This window comes from Ovis canadensis, chromosome 3 (genome assembly GCF_042477335.2).
Source record: "Ovis canadensis isolate MfBH-ARS-UI-01 breed Bighorn chromosome 3, ARS-UI_OviCan_v2, whole genome shotgun sequence".
Taxonomy (NCBI): Eukaryota; Metazoa; Chordata; class Mammalia; order Artiodactyla; family Bovidae; genus Ovis; species Ovis canadensis.
Window position 1 is genome coordinate 56,581,310 of NC_091247.1, and position 13,829 is coordinate 56,595,138.

Sequence of the window (13,829 nt, forward strand, 5' to 3'; positions counted from 1 at the left end):
GGCGATCTTCCCAAACCAGGGATCAAACACAGGTCTCCCACATTGCCATATTTATATGAATACTTTTAAAAATAGAAGGAAAAAAAGCAATTCAAAAGGAAAATGTCAGGATTATCAGGGTTTGCCATGTTTAAGAAGAAATGGTATACTGGATCCTGATGTCTCTCCCAGAAGTTGATATGATCCAGGAAAACCACAGGATTTGTGCCATTTCTTTTCTTAAGCCCAACACATGCTTTTATACTGTTTTATAGAACCCTCAGGCATGATCACTAAAGCCATAAGATTGAATGAATTACCACTCCAGTATTCTTGCCTGGAGAATCCCATGGACGGAGAAGCCTAGTAGGTTACAGTCCATGGGGTTGCAAAGAGTTGGACACGACCAAGCGACTTCACCTCACCTCACCATGATACTTGCATAAACTATCTTGATTTCTGCCCTCTTTCCAAGAAGTTATAATTACAGAAATAACTTCCCTCGGGTAATCATGTACTAACATTATAAACGAATTTTTAAAAAAAAGCTCTAAAATATTAAAAAAAAAAAAGATTGAATGAATTAAATACTATTCTACACAAATTTTTGACCTATCCTTAGAAAATGCAGCTTACAGCGGGGCCAGATCTTCAATTCCAAATTCAGTTCTACTTCCAAGCAATGTTGCAGTTGTAAAGACTCACCCTTAGGGGAGTTTTCTGGTGGTCCAGCGGTTAGGACTCTGCTCTTGTACTGCAGGGGGCACGGCTTTGATTCCTGGTTGGGGAACTGAGATCCTGCATTCTTCAGGGTATGGCCAAAATAAGATTTTTTAGAAAATCACACTTAGAAAAAGCAGGAAACGGCTTCCTTGAAGTAAAAGAAAACTCTCTTATGAGATTCTCAATAGAATTTCACCTCAGAGAGCTCCAGAGAGAAGACTCACTAAGGCAAGTCCCACTGATCTCTTTACAGAGGTTGATCAGGATCAGCCTGAGTGAAAATTCAGCCGGTCAAGGTTTTCAGAATTACTGCCCTTCTTTGAAAAAGATTTAACGACTTAACGTGAATGCTTTTGGTTAATCAGCCATTGGCTTGGTTAAGCTGCCTGAGTTTTCTGAATATCCAAAAATAAAAGAACCTAGCCCAATAAATGAGAAGCACTACCTTAATCACATTTAATTTTTGAGGAGGACAGTCTTCTCTGGAGACATCATCACAGGATGGTTAAGAGCTTTCCTCAAGGCAAATGTCTACCTAAGTCTCATTTTTGCCACTTTGTTGACTGTGACTGCCACCAGTTTACTTACCCTCCCTGACCTTCAGTTTCCTCCCACGTGAAATAGCGGTAAATCTAGTATGTACTTCACAGAAGTCTTATTGGAATTAAATAAGTTAAACTGTTGTCATATTTGGTCACAGAATTACAGATTTTTATGAAATTTGGAATAGACATTTGTCAAAACTGTCTAATTTTTAAAATATTAATAGATTTGTCATCTTTATATTATTTTATATTTTCTTGGCAGTGCCACATGGCACATGGGATCTTAGTTCCCCAACCAGGGATTGAACCTGCACCCCTTGCATTGGAATCACAGAATGTTAAACAGTGGACCTTCAAGGAAGTCCTAAAACTATCTAATTTTATAGATACTTAGTTTTATAGATAATTCTGGCAAATATCTATTCCAAACCTAATAGTAAAAAGATATACATGTAAACTGATTTTTGAAAATTAATGATCACATTTTTTTTTCTTTTGTAGAGATTAAATGCCCTGGCTGCAATAGTCCGAGGCACTCTTCCTAAATTACACCGAAACATCATAACTGCCTTAATTACTATTGATGTACATGCAAGAGACATAGTCACTGAACTTGTTCAAGCCAAGGTAACTGTTTCATTCAAATAAAATCATACGTTTCTTTCTAAAACGAATGTATCTACCAAGTGTATCATTGTCGTCACTTATGTAGGTGCAGGTAGTTGACTCCTTTGACTGGCAGAGACAGCTGCGCTATTACTGGGATGTAGACCTGGACAATTGTGTGGCAAGGATGGCACTCTCTCAGTACACCTATGGCTATGAGTATTTAGGTGCATGCCCAAGATTAGTTATTACTCCTCTCACGGTAAGTTACTGACCGTTAGGTTCATGACTGCTTTTTTTCCCCATCATAATAGTTCTGAAACATTTCTAAGATTAAACCTTGAAAGAATTTGCTGTGAATACATCTTCATATCGCAGAGATTTATTTACTCTATTTGATCATGTGCCTGAATTTTTTAGTATGTTTCATTTGCTCTAGAATATTTCACGAGTGAAGTAAGTCAGAAAGAGAAAAACAAATATTACATATTAATGAATATATATAGTATCTAGAAGAAAATGGTACCAGTGAACCTACTTGCAGGGCAGGAATAGAGAAGCAGATGTAGAGAATGGACTTGTGCACACAGGGTGGGAAGAAAGTGTGGGATGAATTAAGAAAGTAGCATTGACATACATTTTACTGAGTGTAAAACAGATAGCTAGTGGGAAGTTGCTATATAGCACAGGGAACTCAACGTGTTGCTCTGTGATAATCTAGATGGGGAGGAGTGGGATGAGGAGGCGGGTGAGAGGGAGGATCAAGAAGGAGGATATATATATATATATATAGTTATGAGTAATTCACATTGTTGTACAGCAGAAACCAACACGACATTGTAAAGCAATTATCCTCCACTTAAAAATGTATTTAAAAAATAAATAACAACCCTCCTGCTATAGAAACTACTTACAAATTTGTGACCAGTGTCAGTTCCCTTCAATAATGACAATTTATCCATTTCTTCAGGATCGCTGCTACCTTTGCCTCATGGGGGCTTTGCAGCTGGACCTGGGAGGTGCACCAGCCGGTCCTGCTGGAACTGGGAAAACGGAGACCACCAAAGACCTCGCAAAAGCCCTTGCCATCCAGTGTGTGGTCTTTAACTGCTCTGATGGTTTGGACTACAAGGTACAGTCTTGGCGTATGAATGCTAACATTAAGTGCTTCATGTGGCTTTCTCTGTTTGCAGTGTGACACAGCAAAAGGAGAAAAAGGGGTGATGGCAACTGGGGAAAACTAGTGGGGCCAGGAATGATTAAAGTGGAATAAATAGAGCAAGGGAGACTAGTCAACAAAAGGCAATCTGAGTGGGCCAGGTAGGAATCAAGGCCAGGATTTGTCAAATTTTGGTAAAAATGAGGTATAAAACAGAATAGCAGGGAGATCTAGGAACAAGGTATTCCTTACAGGAAGAGAAAAGTAAGGACTTCTCTGGTGGTCCAGGGGCTAAGGCTCTGTACTCGCAATGCAAGGGGCCCTGGGTTTGATCCTTGGTCAGGGAACTAGACCCCACATGCCGCAACTAAGATCTGGTGTAGCCAAATAAATAAATTAATATTAAAAGAGAGATGAGCAATTCAGAGTTGTGTATTAAAAATGAAATGCATAGGAAGTGAGAATTCAGGGAAAGATTTTTTCATTGAGTAGTTCTCAAACTTTTTGATCACAGGACCTTTGTATACTCTTAAAAATTATTGAGACCTCCAAAGAGTTTTTGTTTATATGTATGAGTTATACCCGTTGATATTTTCCATGCTATAAGTTAAAATTGATGCATCTTAAATATTTACCTGTTTTAAAATAACCATAATCAATTATTACATGTTAGCATAAACACATATTTTGAGAAAAATACCATTTTTCAAAACAAAAATTTAGTGAGAAGAGCAACACTATTTTATATATTTTTAAATCTCTTGTTTGGTATAATAGGATATGGCCAAATTCCATATGGGGGAATATCGGCTTCTGCATCAAATCTTTTGAGATATGTTATTTTGATTGAAGTGTTTGAAGAGAAATCTAGTCTTACACAGATATACACACTAAAAGAGAGGAATAGGCTAATAGCTTCTTCAGATAATTGCTGATATTCTTCTTTGAAACTATGCCAATACTTAGCAAGTGGCAGTTTCTTAAAGATCACTTGTGATGTGGAAACTGAAACAACATACTGAGAAAACCTGAAACTTTTTCATATTCTGCTCTCTCCTGAGAGAATGAGACTGAAAAGGCAAATACATTTTAGAATTATAATGAGTCCTTTGACCTCACAGACCCCCTAAAAGAAACTCTGGGACTTGCAGCGGTCCCCAGATGACACTTTAGAAACTGCTGTTTTAGCATCAGTTCAGTTCAGTTCAGTCGCTCAGTCATGTCCGACTCTTTGCGACCCCATGAATCACGGCACAGGAGGCCAGGCCTCCCTGTCTATCACCAACTCCCGGAGTTCACCCCAATTCATGTGCACTGAGCTGGTGATGCCATCCAGCCATCTCATCCTCTGTCGTCCCCTTCTCCTCGGGCCCCCAATCCCTCCCAGCATCAGGGTCTTTTCCAATGAGTCAGCTCTTCGCATCAGGTGGCCAAATTTTTGGAGTTTCAGCTTCAACATCAGTCTTTCCAGTGAACACCCAGGACTGATCTCCTTTAGGATGGACTGGTTGGATCTTGCAGTCCAAGGGACTCTCAAAATTCTTCTCCAACACCACAGTTCAAAAGCATCAATTCTTTGGCACTCAGCTTTCTTTATAGCCCAACTCTCACATCCTTACATGACCACTGGAAAAACCATACCCTAGACGGACCTTTGTTGGCAAAGTAATGTCTCTGCTTTTTAATATGCTATCTATGTTGGTCATAACTTTCCTTCCAAGGAGTAAGTGTCTCTTTATTTCATGGCTACAATCACCATCTGCAGTGATTTTGGAGCCCAGAAAATAAAGTCAGCCACTGTTTCCACTGTTTCCCCACCTATTTGCCATGAAATGATAGGACCAGATGCCATGATCTTCATTTTCTGAATGCTGAGCTTTAAGCCAACTTTTTTACTCTCCTCTTTTACTTTCATCAAGAGGCTCTTTAGTTCCTCTTCACTTTCTGCCATAAGGGTGGTGTCATCTGCATATCTGAGGTGATTGATATTTCTCCCGGCAGTCTTGATTCCAGCTTGTGCATCTTCCAGTCCAGCGTTTCTCATGATGTACTCTGCATAGAAGTTAAATAAGCAGGGTGACAATATACAGCCTTGATGTACTCCTTTTCCTATTTGGAACCAGTCTGTTGTTCCATGTCCAGTTCTAACTGTTGCTTCCTGACCTGCATACAGGTTTCTCGAGAGGCAGGTCAGGTGGTCTGGTATTCCCATAGCACGTTAATGTCTAATTTAAAGAGTTGTGTATCTCCTGAAAGATGTGGAACAGAGATCCTCAACCTTTGGGCCATGGACTGGTACCTCCTGTCATACCAGCAGTAGCATTAGATTAGAAATAAAGTGTACAATAAATGTAGTGTGTTTGAATTGTCCTGAAACCATCCCCTCTCCCCCAGTCTGTGGAAAAATTGTCTTCCATTAAATCCATCTCTTGTGCCAAAAAGACTGGGGACCACTGGTGTAGAGGACCTTCAGAAAAAGACAAAGGTCATTCCTGGCAACTTCCCAACTTCCCAGTTGGACATGGGGGAGGAGAAAGACTTCTCAGTGTGAAGGAGACACTGTGCCACCTCCACCTCGTCCATCCCAATAGGGCAGGTGGATGTGGATGCCTCTTCCAGGAGCAGGAACAAGAGAAGGACAAACCAGCTGTCAGTTCCCACAGAAGTAGCTGATAACAGAAGCAGTTACTGACATTAGACACTAGTCCTTTTGTGGACTTTTAGGAGGTATACATGAAGGGAAAGAGAGCTTCCAGTGTACCCCCAAATATATTAGCATTGAGTTCTGAAACTAGGGGGACCTGTATGTCATGCTAAAACAGCCTAGGGAATAAAATTAAGTCCCTTTTTAAAATAATAAAATTAAGTGATTCTAAGAGAGAGGCCAGTAGGGACCCACCTTTATTGAAAAATGTCTTTTCCCCCTTCTTGGAGTCCTACTTCTGCTCACTTCAGCATGAGTGGTCAACAGAGATGGTACATGGTCAACAGAGATGGTAGAGACTATGTAACATCACTCTAACGGAGACACATTTAATTTTCTTCTTTTTGTCTCCTGTTGACCATCAGTCCTTGTATACCATTGAAAGCTCTTCCATGAGCAAGTTGTGGCTGGATGACCAATATCATTGTGAGCTTTCTGTCCTGTGTCCCCTGGTTGGGGATTTGAGATCCTACAAGCTGCTCAGCCAAAAAAGAATGCCAGCTTGGTCTTTAAATGTTCCATTGTTCAGTCCATCTATTTCATTTTTGTAATCTAGGCTGTATTATAATTACATTCCAAGGATTGTTTCTTATCTCTGGCTCTTTTTTAAAAAGCATCTTGTTTTATACTATAATAATGTCATTTCCTCTAAAATCTCTCTGAGAATTCCATTTGAATTTTTAAATTTTTTCTTTTGTCCCCCCAAATTACCTCCATTTTCTTCAGAGTTGCTTATTTTGTTTATTTTTCTTCTCTCTTTCTTGATGTTGATTATTCTTAAATGTCTGTTGATCTTTACTTCTTAGTTCATAAGCGTGGATGGGGGACTGAGTTGATCATTTAGAATAACTTGTTTCACCCCTGCTTTCAATGAAAGAGCTCCTGTGATCTCTGTGAGAGTGTAAGATATTCGGCTGGCCGGCTTCCCCATAGAAGGTGTGGGCGTGGGCAGCCAGGAAGCCAGAAACCTTTTATAAATACCAAAATAACAAGGATTTTTTTCTACAGTAGTAGAATTCAGTGGGTTTCACTCATGGATGGAGCTGTCTGTCCTTTTGACTCTCAGTTGAGTAATGTGGAGGTCTGAAGTTATCTGTCTTTTCTCTGCTTTTGTTATCTCCCAAGCCTAATGTCTTCTCCCAGTATCTCCTGATGTCTCCCAAAGACAGATCTCCCCCTTTCTCAACAAGGCAGTCCTTGGATATTATTCTGGAGGGAAAATTCAGCAATGCCAGCCTCAAGAGCCCTGTTTACATGGAATGAGGAGAGAGAAGCACAGAGAAAGGCAGGGCCCACAAACCTGATCACTACAAGTACTCACCTTTGACTAATTTCCAAGGATTGCACTGGGACCTTGTCTGCTTTCCTTGCATGTATTGCTGATGGGTTCAGAGTTTCTTGGAGACCTTCCTGAAGGGTAGTTCTTCCTTCCTTCTGGCTTGGGCTGAATTCTGCCCTTCTCAGCTGAGTAATCGGTATTTATGAACTTTCCATCTTCCCGATATTTTTTCAAAACTTGCTTTCTGCTGCTGGTTTTCCTTTCCATTATGTTTTTATCAGGTAGGTGCAGGTACAAATGCAGACACAGAAATGGAGAGAGTTCTGTGTTTCATACATGGTCATTCCAGAGAAAGGGATATTGTCCCTGTGTGCTCAACTGACCACCTTGAAACAAAAAACCATTAGCTCTGTTTTCAAAGAGATATGATGGTATGGTACGATGCAATTTTGTACTAATGCTTAACCCAAAATTCAAGTCTCTAAAGGAACTTTCCTCAGTAGATAGCCACAGGTATGTATTCATTCTCCTGAACCACTAGGATTCTGCTATAGAAGAAACTAACCACCATTACGTTACCCTGTGTATGGGCTTCCCACGTGACACTAGTAGTAAAGAAGCTGCCTACCAACACAGAAGATGTAGGAGATGTGGGTTCAATCCCTGGATCAGGAAGATCCCCTGGAGAAGGATCTTCCACAGCAATCTACTCCAGTATCCTTGCCTGGAGAATCCCATGGACAGAGGAGCCAGGCGGGCTACAGTCCATAGGGTCGCAGAGAGTCAGACACGACTGAAGCAACTTAGCATGCTCAAGTGACTGTCCTTCTGCTCAGTTGTTCCTGCGTGTTGCCTGCCATGTATAGTACCTGGTAAAGATGACGAAAGTCTCCATCAGCAAAGTTTTCAAGGTTCTCTTAAGTAATTAACTGTGTCTATTCTGTGTGTCTGGAGAAGGCAATGGCACCCCACTCCAATACTCTTGCCTGGAAAAGCCCATGGACGGAGGAACCTGGAAGGTCGCTGAGGGTTGGACACGACTGAGCGACTTCACTTTCACTTTTCACTTTCATGCATTGGAGAAGGAAATGGCAACCCACTCCAGTGTTCTTGCCTGGAGAATCCCAGAGACGGGGGAGCCTGGTGGGCTGCCGTCTATGGGGTCGCACAGAGTCAGAGATGACTGAAGCGACGCAGCAGCAGCAGCAGCATTCTATGTGTCAGTTTCTTTGAGAAACTGTATTTACGTAAGTGAATGAGGATTATGAAAAAGTAGGTCAGATTGTCATTTTGTCTAAAAATAAAAAGTCTCAAATCATTCAGAGAGCAGCAAAAAGATATTTCCTCCAAGAAAAAGGAGTCTTCTCTGCCATGGCCCAGGAGTCACAGAAACCTATTGCTTGTTTGCAGATACCACCTGTTATCTTTTTAATACCTCAGCTCAGAATTTAACTTTGGGAGGAGTTCAGCTCTGCAGTACAGAGCTGAGTGGCATTCTTTTGATTTCAGATGATGGGGCGCTTCTTCAGTGGTCTGGCACAGTCAGGAGCCTGGTGCTGCTTTGATGAATTTAATCGGATTGACATAGAAGTTTTGTCCGTCATTGCTCAGCAGCTCATTACCATCAGGAATGCCAAAGCTGCAAAGGTAAGAGGCTGGGCATGGATATCATGTTTCTAGTCCATAGATATCATGTTTCTTAAGTTTGTAGTATTCTTGGCTTGAAAATATCATGGACAGAAGAGCCTGGTGGGCTACAGTCCAGAGTCGCAAAGGAGTCAGACGCAACTTAGCAACTAAAGAACAAGAAGAAGTTCATAACGAACTTACATCATGTTGCATTTTAGGGAGGACAGTGCTAACTTCAGCCTATCTAGTCCATGTTTCCAGTGTCATCGGTGAGTACTGCAGCAGTGGAACTGAGTTGGGTGAATTAATTCCTCATCCAGGCAACACAATAAACAACTCTATGGCAGACACTGTGCTGGGGCCTAGGGATATAGAGTTGGTGAGACTCAGTCTGTGCCCTCATGGAACCCTGTTATTCTTTGCTCCCTCAACGCACACACATGCATGCTTGTACTCCCTTGTTCTGTCCTCCACCTCTTATTTTTCTCTTATTTTTCTGGTTCTTGCCTTTGACATTGATTTCTCTGTTCTGTTTCTCTAATTCTGCCTCTTCTGGGCTCTACTGCCTTCCTCACAGCCCCTAGTCTCAGCCTGTTGCTGGTAAAAAAAAAAAAATGAGAGAGGAGTCCTAGGTCCAGAAGTCACTGGACTGGAAAAGCCAAGGAGTGTAGGGACAGATGAAGATATTAGGGTGGCTTCAAAATTTGTTTTGGCCCCTTTGAGCATGTTCCTGGAGAAGGCTTTTATGCTGAGAAGGTGATGGCAGTGAAGGGTAGGACCAAGCCCCCCACCATTCTGTTGTGTTGACCTTGCAAAATTATGGTCCTGAGGGCACCAAAAGGCAGGCGGTATTCAGCAGGTACAAACCAGAACAACCTTGTGAGTTGTTTAATTTTTTAAATTATTTTATTTTTGTTATTATTTATTCTTTTATTTTATTATGACTGGGCCAAGAAGGAGGAAACACCAGGGGCAAGGCAGGGGCAAGGAGGCAAACAGCAAGAAATACTTAGCCCAGAAGAGAGGGAGAGTGAGTAGGACAAAATCAGGAGGAAAACATTCCCAACAATAGGATTCAGTAGTTTTTGCTTGAATGCACGTCACACAAGTTTTGTGCTCGAGCAGTAATTATGGGGAAGAGTTTACAAATATATGGCGAAGTGTTAACTTGTATCTTCTCTTTCTTTTCAACAGCTCTCTAGATTCATGTTTGAGGGGCGAGAAATAAAGTTGGTTATGACTTGTGCAGCCTTCATCACAATGAATCCTGGATATGCAGGCAGAACTGAGTTGCCAGATAATTTGAAAGCCCTGTTTAGACCCTTTGCAATGATGGTTCCAAATTATGCCTTGATTGCAGAGGTGAGCTTCACACTATAAAGCAGCAAAACTTTAAGCTTGTTTCTTTTATTTAGTATTTGATTTCTATCATGGTAGAAAGTTTCCATTATGAATGTACTCTGGCCAAGGTTATACAGTATTGTTTTCTCTTAAGTGTGTAGATATGATTGTTACCACTTAAGAATGTTGTGTGTGTGTGTAACTGCTATATCCCCAAAGTCCAGTTTGCCATCTGGAATATTGTAAGCCCTGAAAACTGGAATAAATAAATGAAGTTAATTAACCATTTCATTGGAATTTATCAGTTTGTCTCTGATTATCCTAAAAACACTATATTATTCTCACTTCTCTTGCTGCATTTTTTTTTTAATTAGAGTCAAGGGGTGTTGAGTAGAAACAATACCAATCACTAACAATGAAAGACAGTGATTTGTTTCTAGTTTGTATCAATATAGTAAAAAAAAAAAAAGCCATCATTAATAAGTTAATTATGTTTGTATTTGTTTCTTCTCTATCTAGGAACCTTTCTATTTAAACTGTTTTTTGTTTGTTTGTTTCTTCATACTAGCTAATAACCAGTGTATTTAAATCTTATATGTATTTTTCTTGAGACTTTTTACTGAGGTATAATTTACATACAGTAAAGTGCACAGATCATAAGGGTACAACTGAAAGAATCCTTATATATGTATTCACCTGTGTGATCACCAAGACCAACATATAGGATATTTTCAAGACTCTGGAAGGCCCTTCATGCTCAATGCTACAGTTCACAAGGGAAACCACCTCTTTTAGAATGGAGTTTCTCAGAAAGCACGTTACTCCCATGGCTAGTAAATTTCTGACAACAGCTAATTTAAAATATTCCTCCAAATGAAGTAAAAGTAACTACCTAAGAATAGACCATGCCAAATCCTATCATTAGAAAAATTACAACTTTAAATAGTATTAATATAATGCCTATAGCATCTCATGAGTCTTGCAATGCCCCTGCGGGTAAAATGGGGTGCTGGGCAGCTAAGACAGGTGGCGTCTTCACGCTAGACCCTCTGAGGACAGGACAGTAAATGACTTGCTCATTGTCCAAAGCTAATAGGAAGAAAACCAGGCTTGAAACTCAGTCCAACATCGTATTCACATCTCCTGTTTTGTCCGATTGTTAAATTACTCAGTAATCAATTGGAGAAATTTAAAAATCCAGTCTTCTGAAAGCTATTCCTATTGTTTTTACAGATCAAATGAATCAGGGTCTGTTGTCAGTAAGTATTTTTAATCACCTTCAGTGCCCAGAGCGCTGTGCTAATAGGTCGTGATAGAGCAATGAGCAAAACAGACACCAGCATGCAATCTCAGCACCATCTCGACTCTCATTCCAAGGCCAACTGCAGTGACTCGAGTAGATTATGCATTGGAAGAAGGGTCCACATCCCCCTCCATGATCATCATTGGTTTATATAACCAAGAGCACAGAAACTTGTCAGAGGCATGGTGGCCTCCTAGGGCAGGAAAGAGGCTGCTCATTTTTGTATAGCTTTCCTTGACTCTCAGGGAGCCTAAAGGGAGGGTATCACTGACTGTCAGATCAGGGAAGTTCAAGTCTTGCTTTTATACTCAGGCTCACAACACCATCCAGCCTTTATGATGTGAATATTTCACACTGGGCTCTGCAGCTCCTCAAACCAAACATAACAAGACCACATCTTCATCTATAGAAAGAGAGCAGAATCAATTCTCAGACATCCCTATGTAATATCCCACACCACTCTTACAGCAGAAAGTGAAAGAGAACTAAAGAGCCTCTTGATGAAAATGAAAGAGGAGAGTGAAAAAACTGGCTTAAAACTCAACATTCAAAAAACTAAGATTATGGCATCTGGTCCAGTCACTTCATGGCAAATAGATGGGGAAACAATGGAAACAATGAGAGATTTTATTTTCTTGGGCTCCAGAATCACTGCAGATGGTGACTGCAGCTGTGAAATTAAAAGACACTGGCTCCTTGGAAGAAAAGCTATGACAAACCTAGACAGCATATTAAAAAGTAGAGACATTACTTTGTCAGCAAAGGTCTGTCTAGTCAAAGCTATGGTTTTTCCGTAGTCATGTACAGATGTGAGAGTTGGACCACAAATAAGTCTGAGTGCCAAAGAACTGATGTTTTTGAATTGTGCTGGAGAAGAATCTTGAGAGTCCCGTGGACTGCAAGGGGATCACACCAGTCAGTCGTAAAGGAAATAAATCCTGAATGTTCATTGGAAGGACTGATGCTGAAGCTGAAGCTCCAATACTTTGGCCACCTGATGTGAAGGACTGACTCATTGGAAAAGACCCTGATGTTGGGAAAGATTGAAGACAGGAGGAAAAGGGGATGACAGAGGACCGGATGGATGGATGGTTGGATGGCATCACCGACTCAATGGCCATGAGTTTGAGCAAGCTCTGGGAGATGGTGAAGGACAGGAAAGCCTGGCATGCTTCAGTCATGGGGGTGCAAAGAATTGTGCACAACTGAGCGACTGGACAACAACCACCACCACTTGGAGAGATATAATACCTTAACTAGATTTTGAATGCATTGGTATTATGCTACTGTGCTGTTATCAGTATAATATAATCAGGCATTGCATTATATTTTTTCCATTCTAGGTAATTCTATATTCTGAAGGATTTGAATCCAGTAAAATATTAGCAAGAAAAATGACCCAGATGTATAAGCTTTGCAGTGAACAGCTCTCTCAGCAGGATCACTATGACTTTGGCATGAGAGCTGTAAAGTCCGTACTGGTCATGGCTGGGTAAGAAACCAAAGTGGGCAAGAGTTGAGTTCCAAACTGTGTCATGCATTACTCATACATTTCATGAGTAATTCACAGATGGCTCTTAAAGCAACATGTTGTTGTTGTTCAATGGCTAAGTCATGTTCAACTCTTTGAGACCCCATGGACTGCAGCACACCAGTCTTCCCAGTCCTCCACTATCTCCTGGAGTTTGCTCAAGTTCGTGTCCATTGAGTCGGTGATGCTGTCTTACCATATCATCCTCTGTTGTCCTCTACTTTTGCCTTCAGTCTTTCCCAGCAACACAATTAATAAATGCTAGCTGCCACTGTTATCATTCTTACCTTAACACACACACACACACACACACACACACACACACACACCCCACCCCACCCCACCCCCGCCACAGTGAAAGAGGGCATCTCTGTGCATCTCACAACAGTTCTCTGCTATGAGAACCAACATAGCTGCCGTTAAGCTTTGGCTAGCTTTTTTTTTCACCTGAATGCATCCAGTATGGGTACATCCAGTATGGGTTTCAGCATATTAAAGGCTTAATTAACCACCATGAGCCAGGATGTGAAAGTGAAAGTGAAGGTCACTCAGTCATGTCCAACTCTTTGTGACCCCATGGACAGTAGCCTACCAGGCTTCTTTGTCCACGGGATTCTCCAGGCCAGAATACTCGAGTGGGTTGCCATTCCCTTCTCCAGGGGATCTCCCCAACACAGAGATTGAGCCCAGGTCTCCTGCATTACAGGCAGATTCTTTACTATCTGAGCCAACTGATGAGAATTAAAAGGCATTTACTTTGTCATGCACATACACAATTAAGTCATCCCCATCAACTGACAAAGCCTAAAGCATTCAGAGAAACTTCAGTGTTATCTTCAGTACAAGCGTATGTCCTAGACCCCCTCCTCTGTCACTACAGTCTGGTCCAATGCTGGGCTTCTTTCTAGTTTCTAGTGGCATGCACGCATGGTAAGTCGCTTTCAGTCATGTCCAACTCTGTGACCCTACGGACTGTAGCCTGCCAGGCTTCTATGTCCATGGGATTCTCCAGGCAAGAATACTGGAGCGG

At 41.2% G+C, this 13,829-nt stretch overlaps 1 protein-coding gene across 1 annotated transcript in view; it reads left to right on the plus strand.

Moving 5' to 3' along the window:
- Positions 1–13,829, plus strand: part of DNAH6 (dynein axonemal heavy chain 6) — a 286,898-nt gene that overhangs the window by 105,687 nt on the left and 167,382 nt on the right. The window contains exons 27-32 of the mRNA XM_069583083.1: positions 1,749–1,874; positions 1,960–2,115; positions 2,824–2,985; positions 8,505–8,642; positions 9,819–9,986; positions 12,612–12,760. Of these exons, the coding sequence (XP_069439184.1) occupies positions 1,749–1,874; positions 1,960–2,115; positions 2,824–2,985; positions 8,505–8,642; positions 9,819–9,986; positions 12,612–12,760 (899 nt within the window). The remainder of the gene's footprint in view (positions 1–1,748; positions 1,875–1,959; positions 2,116–2,823; positions 2,986–8,504; positions 8,643–9,818; positions 9,987–12,611; positions 12,761–13,829) is intronic.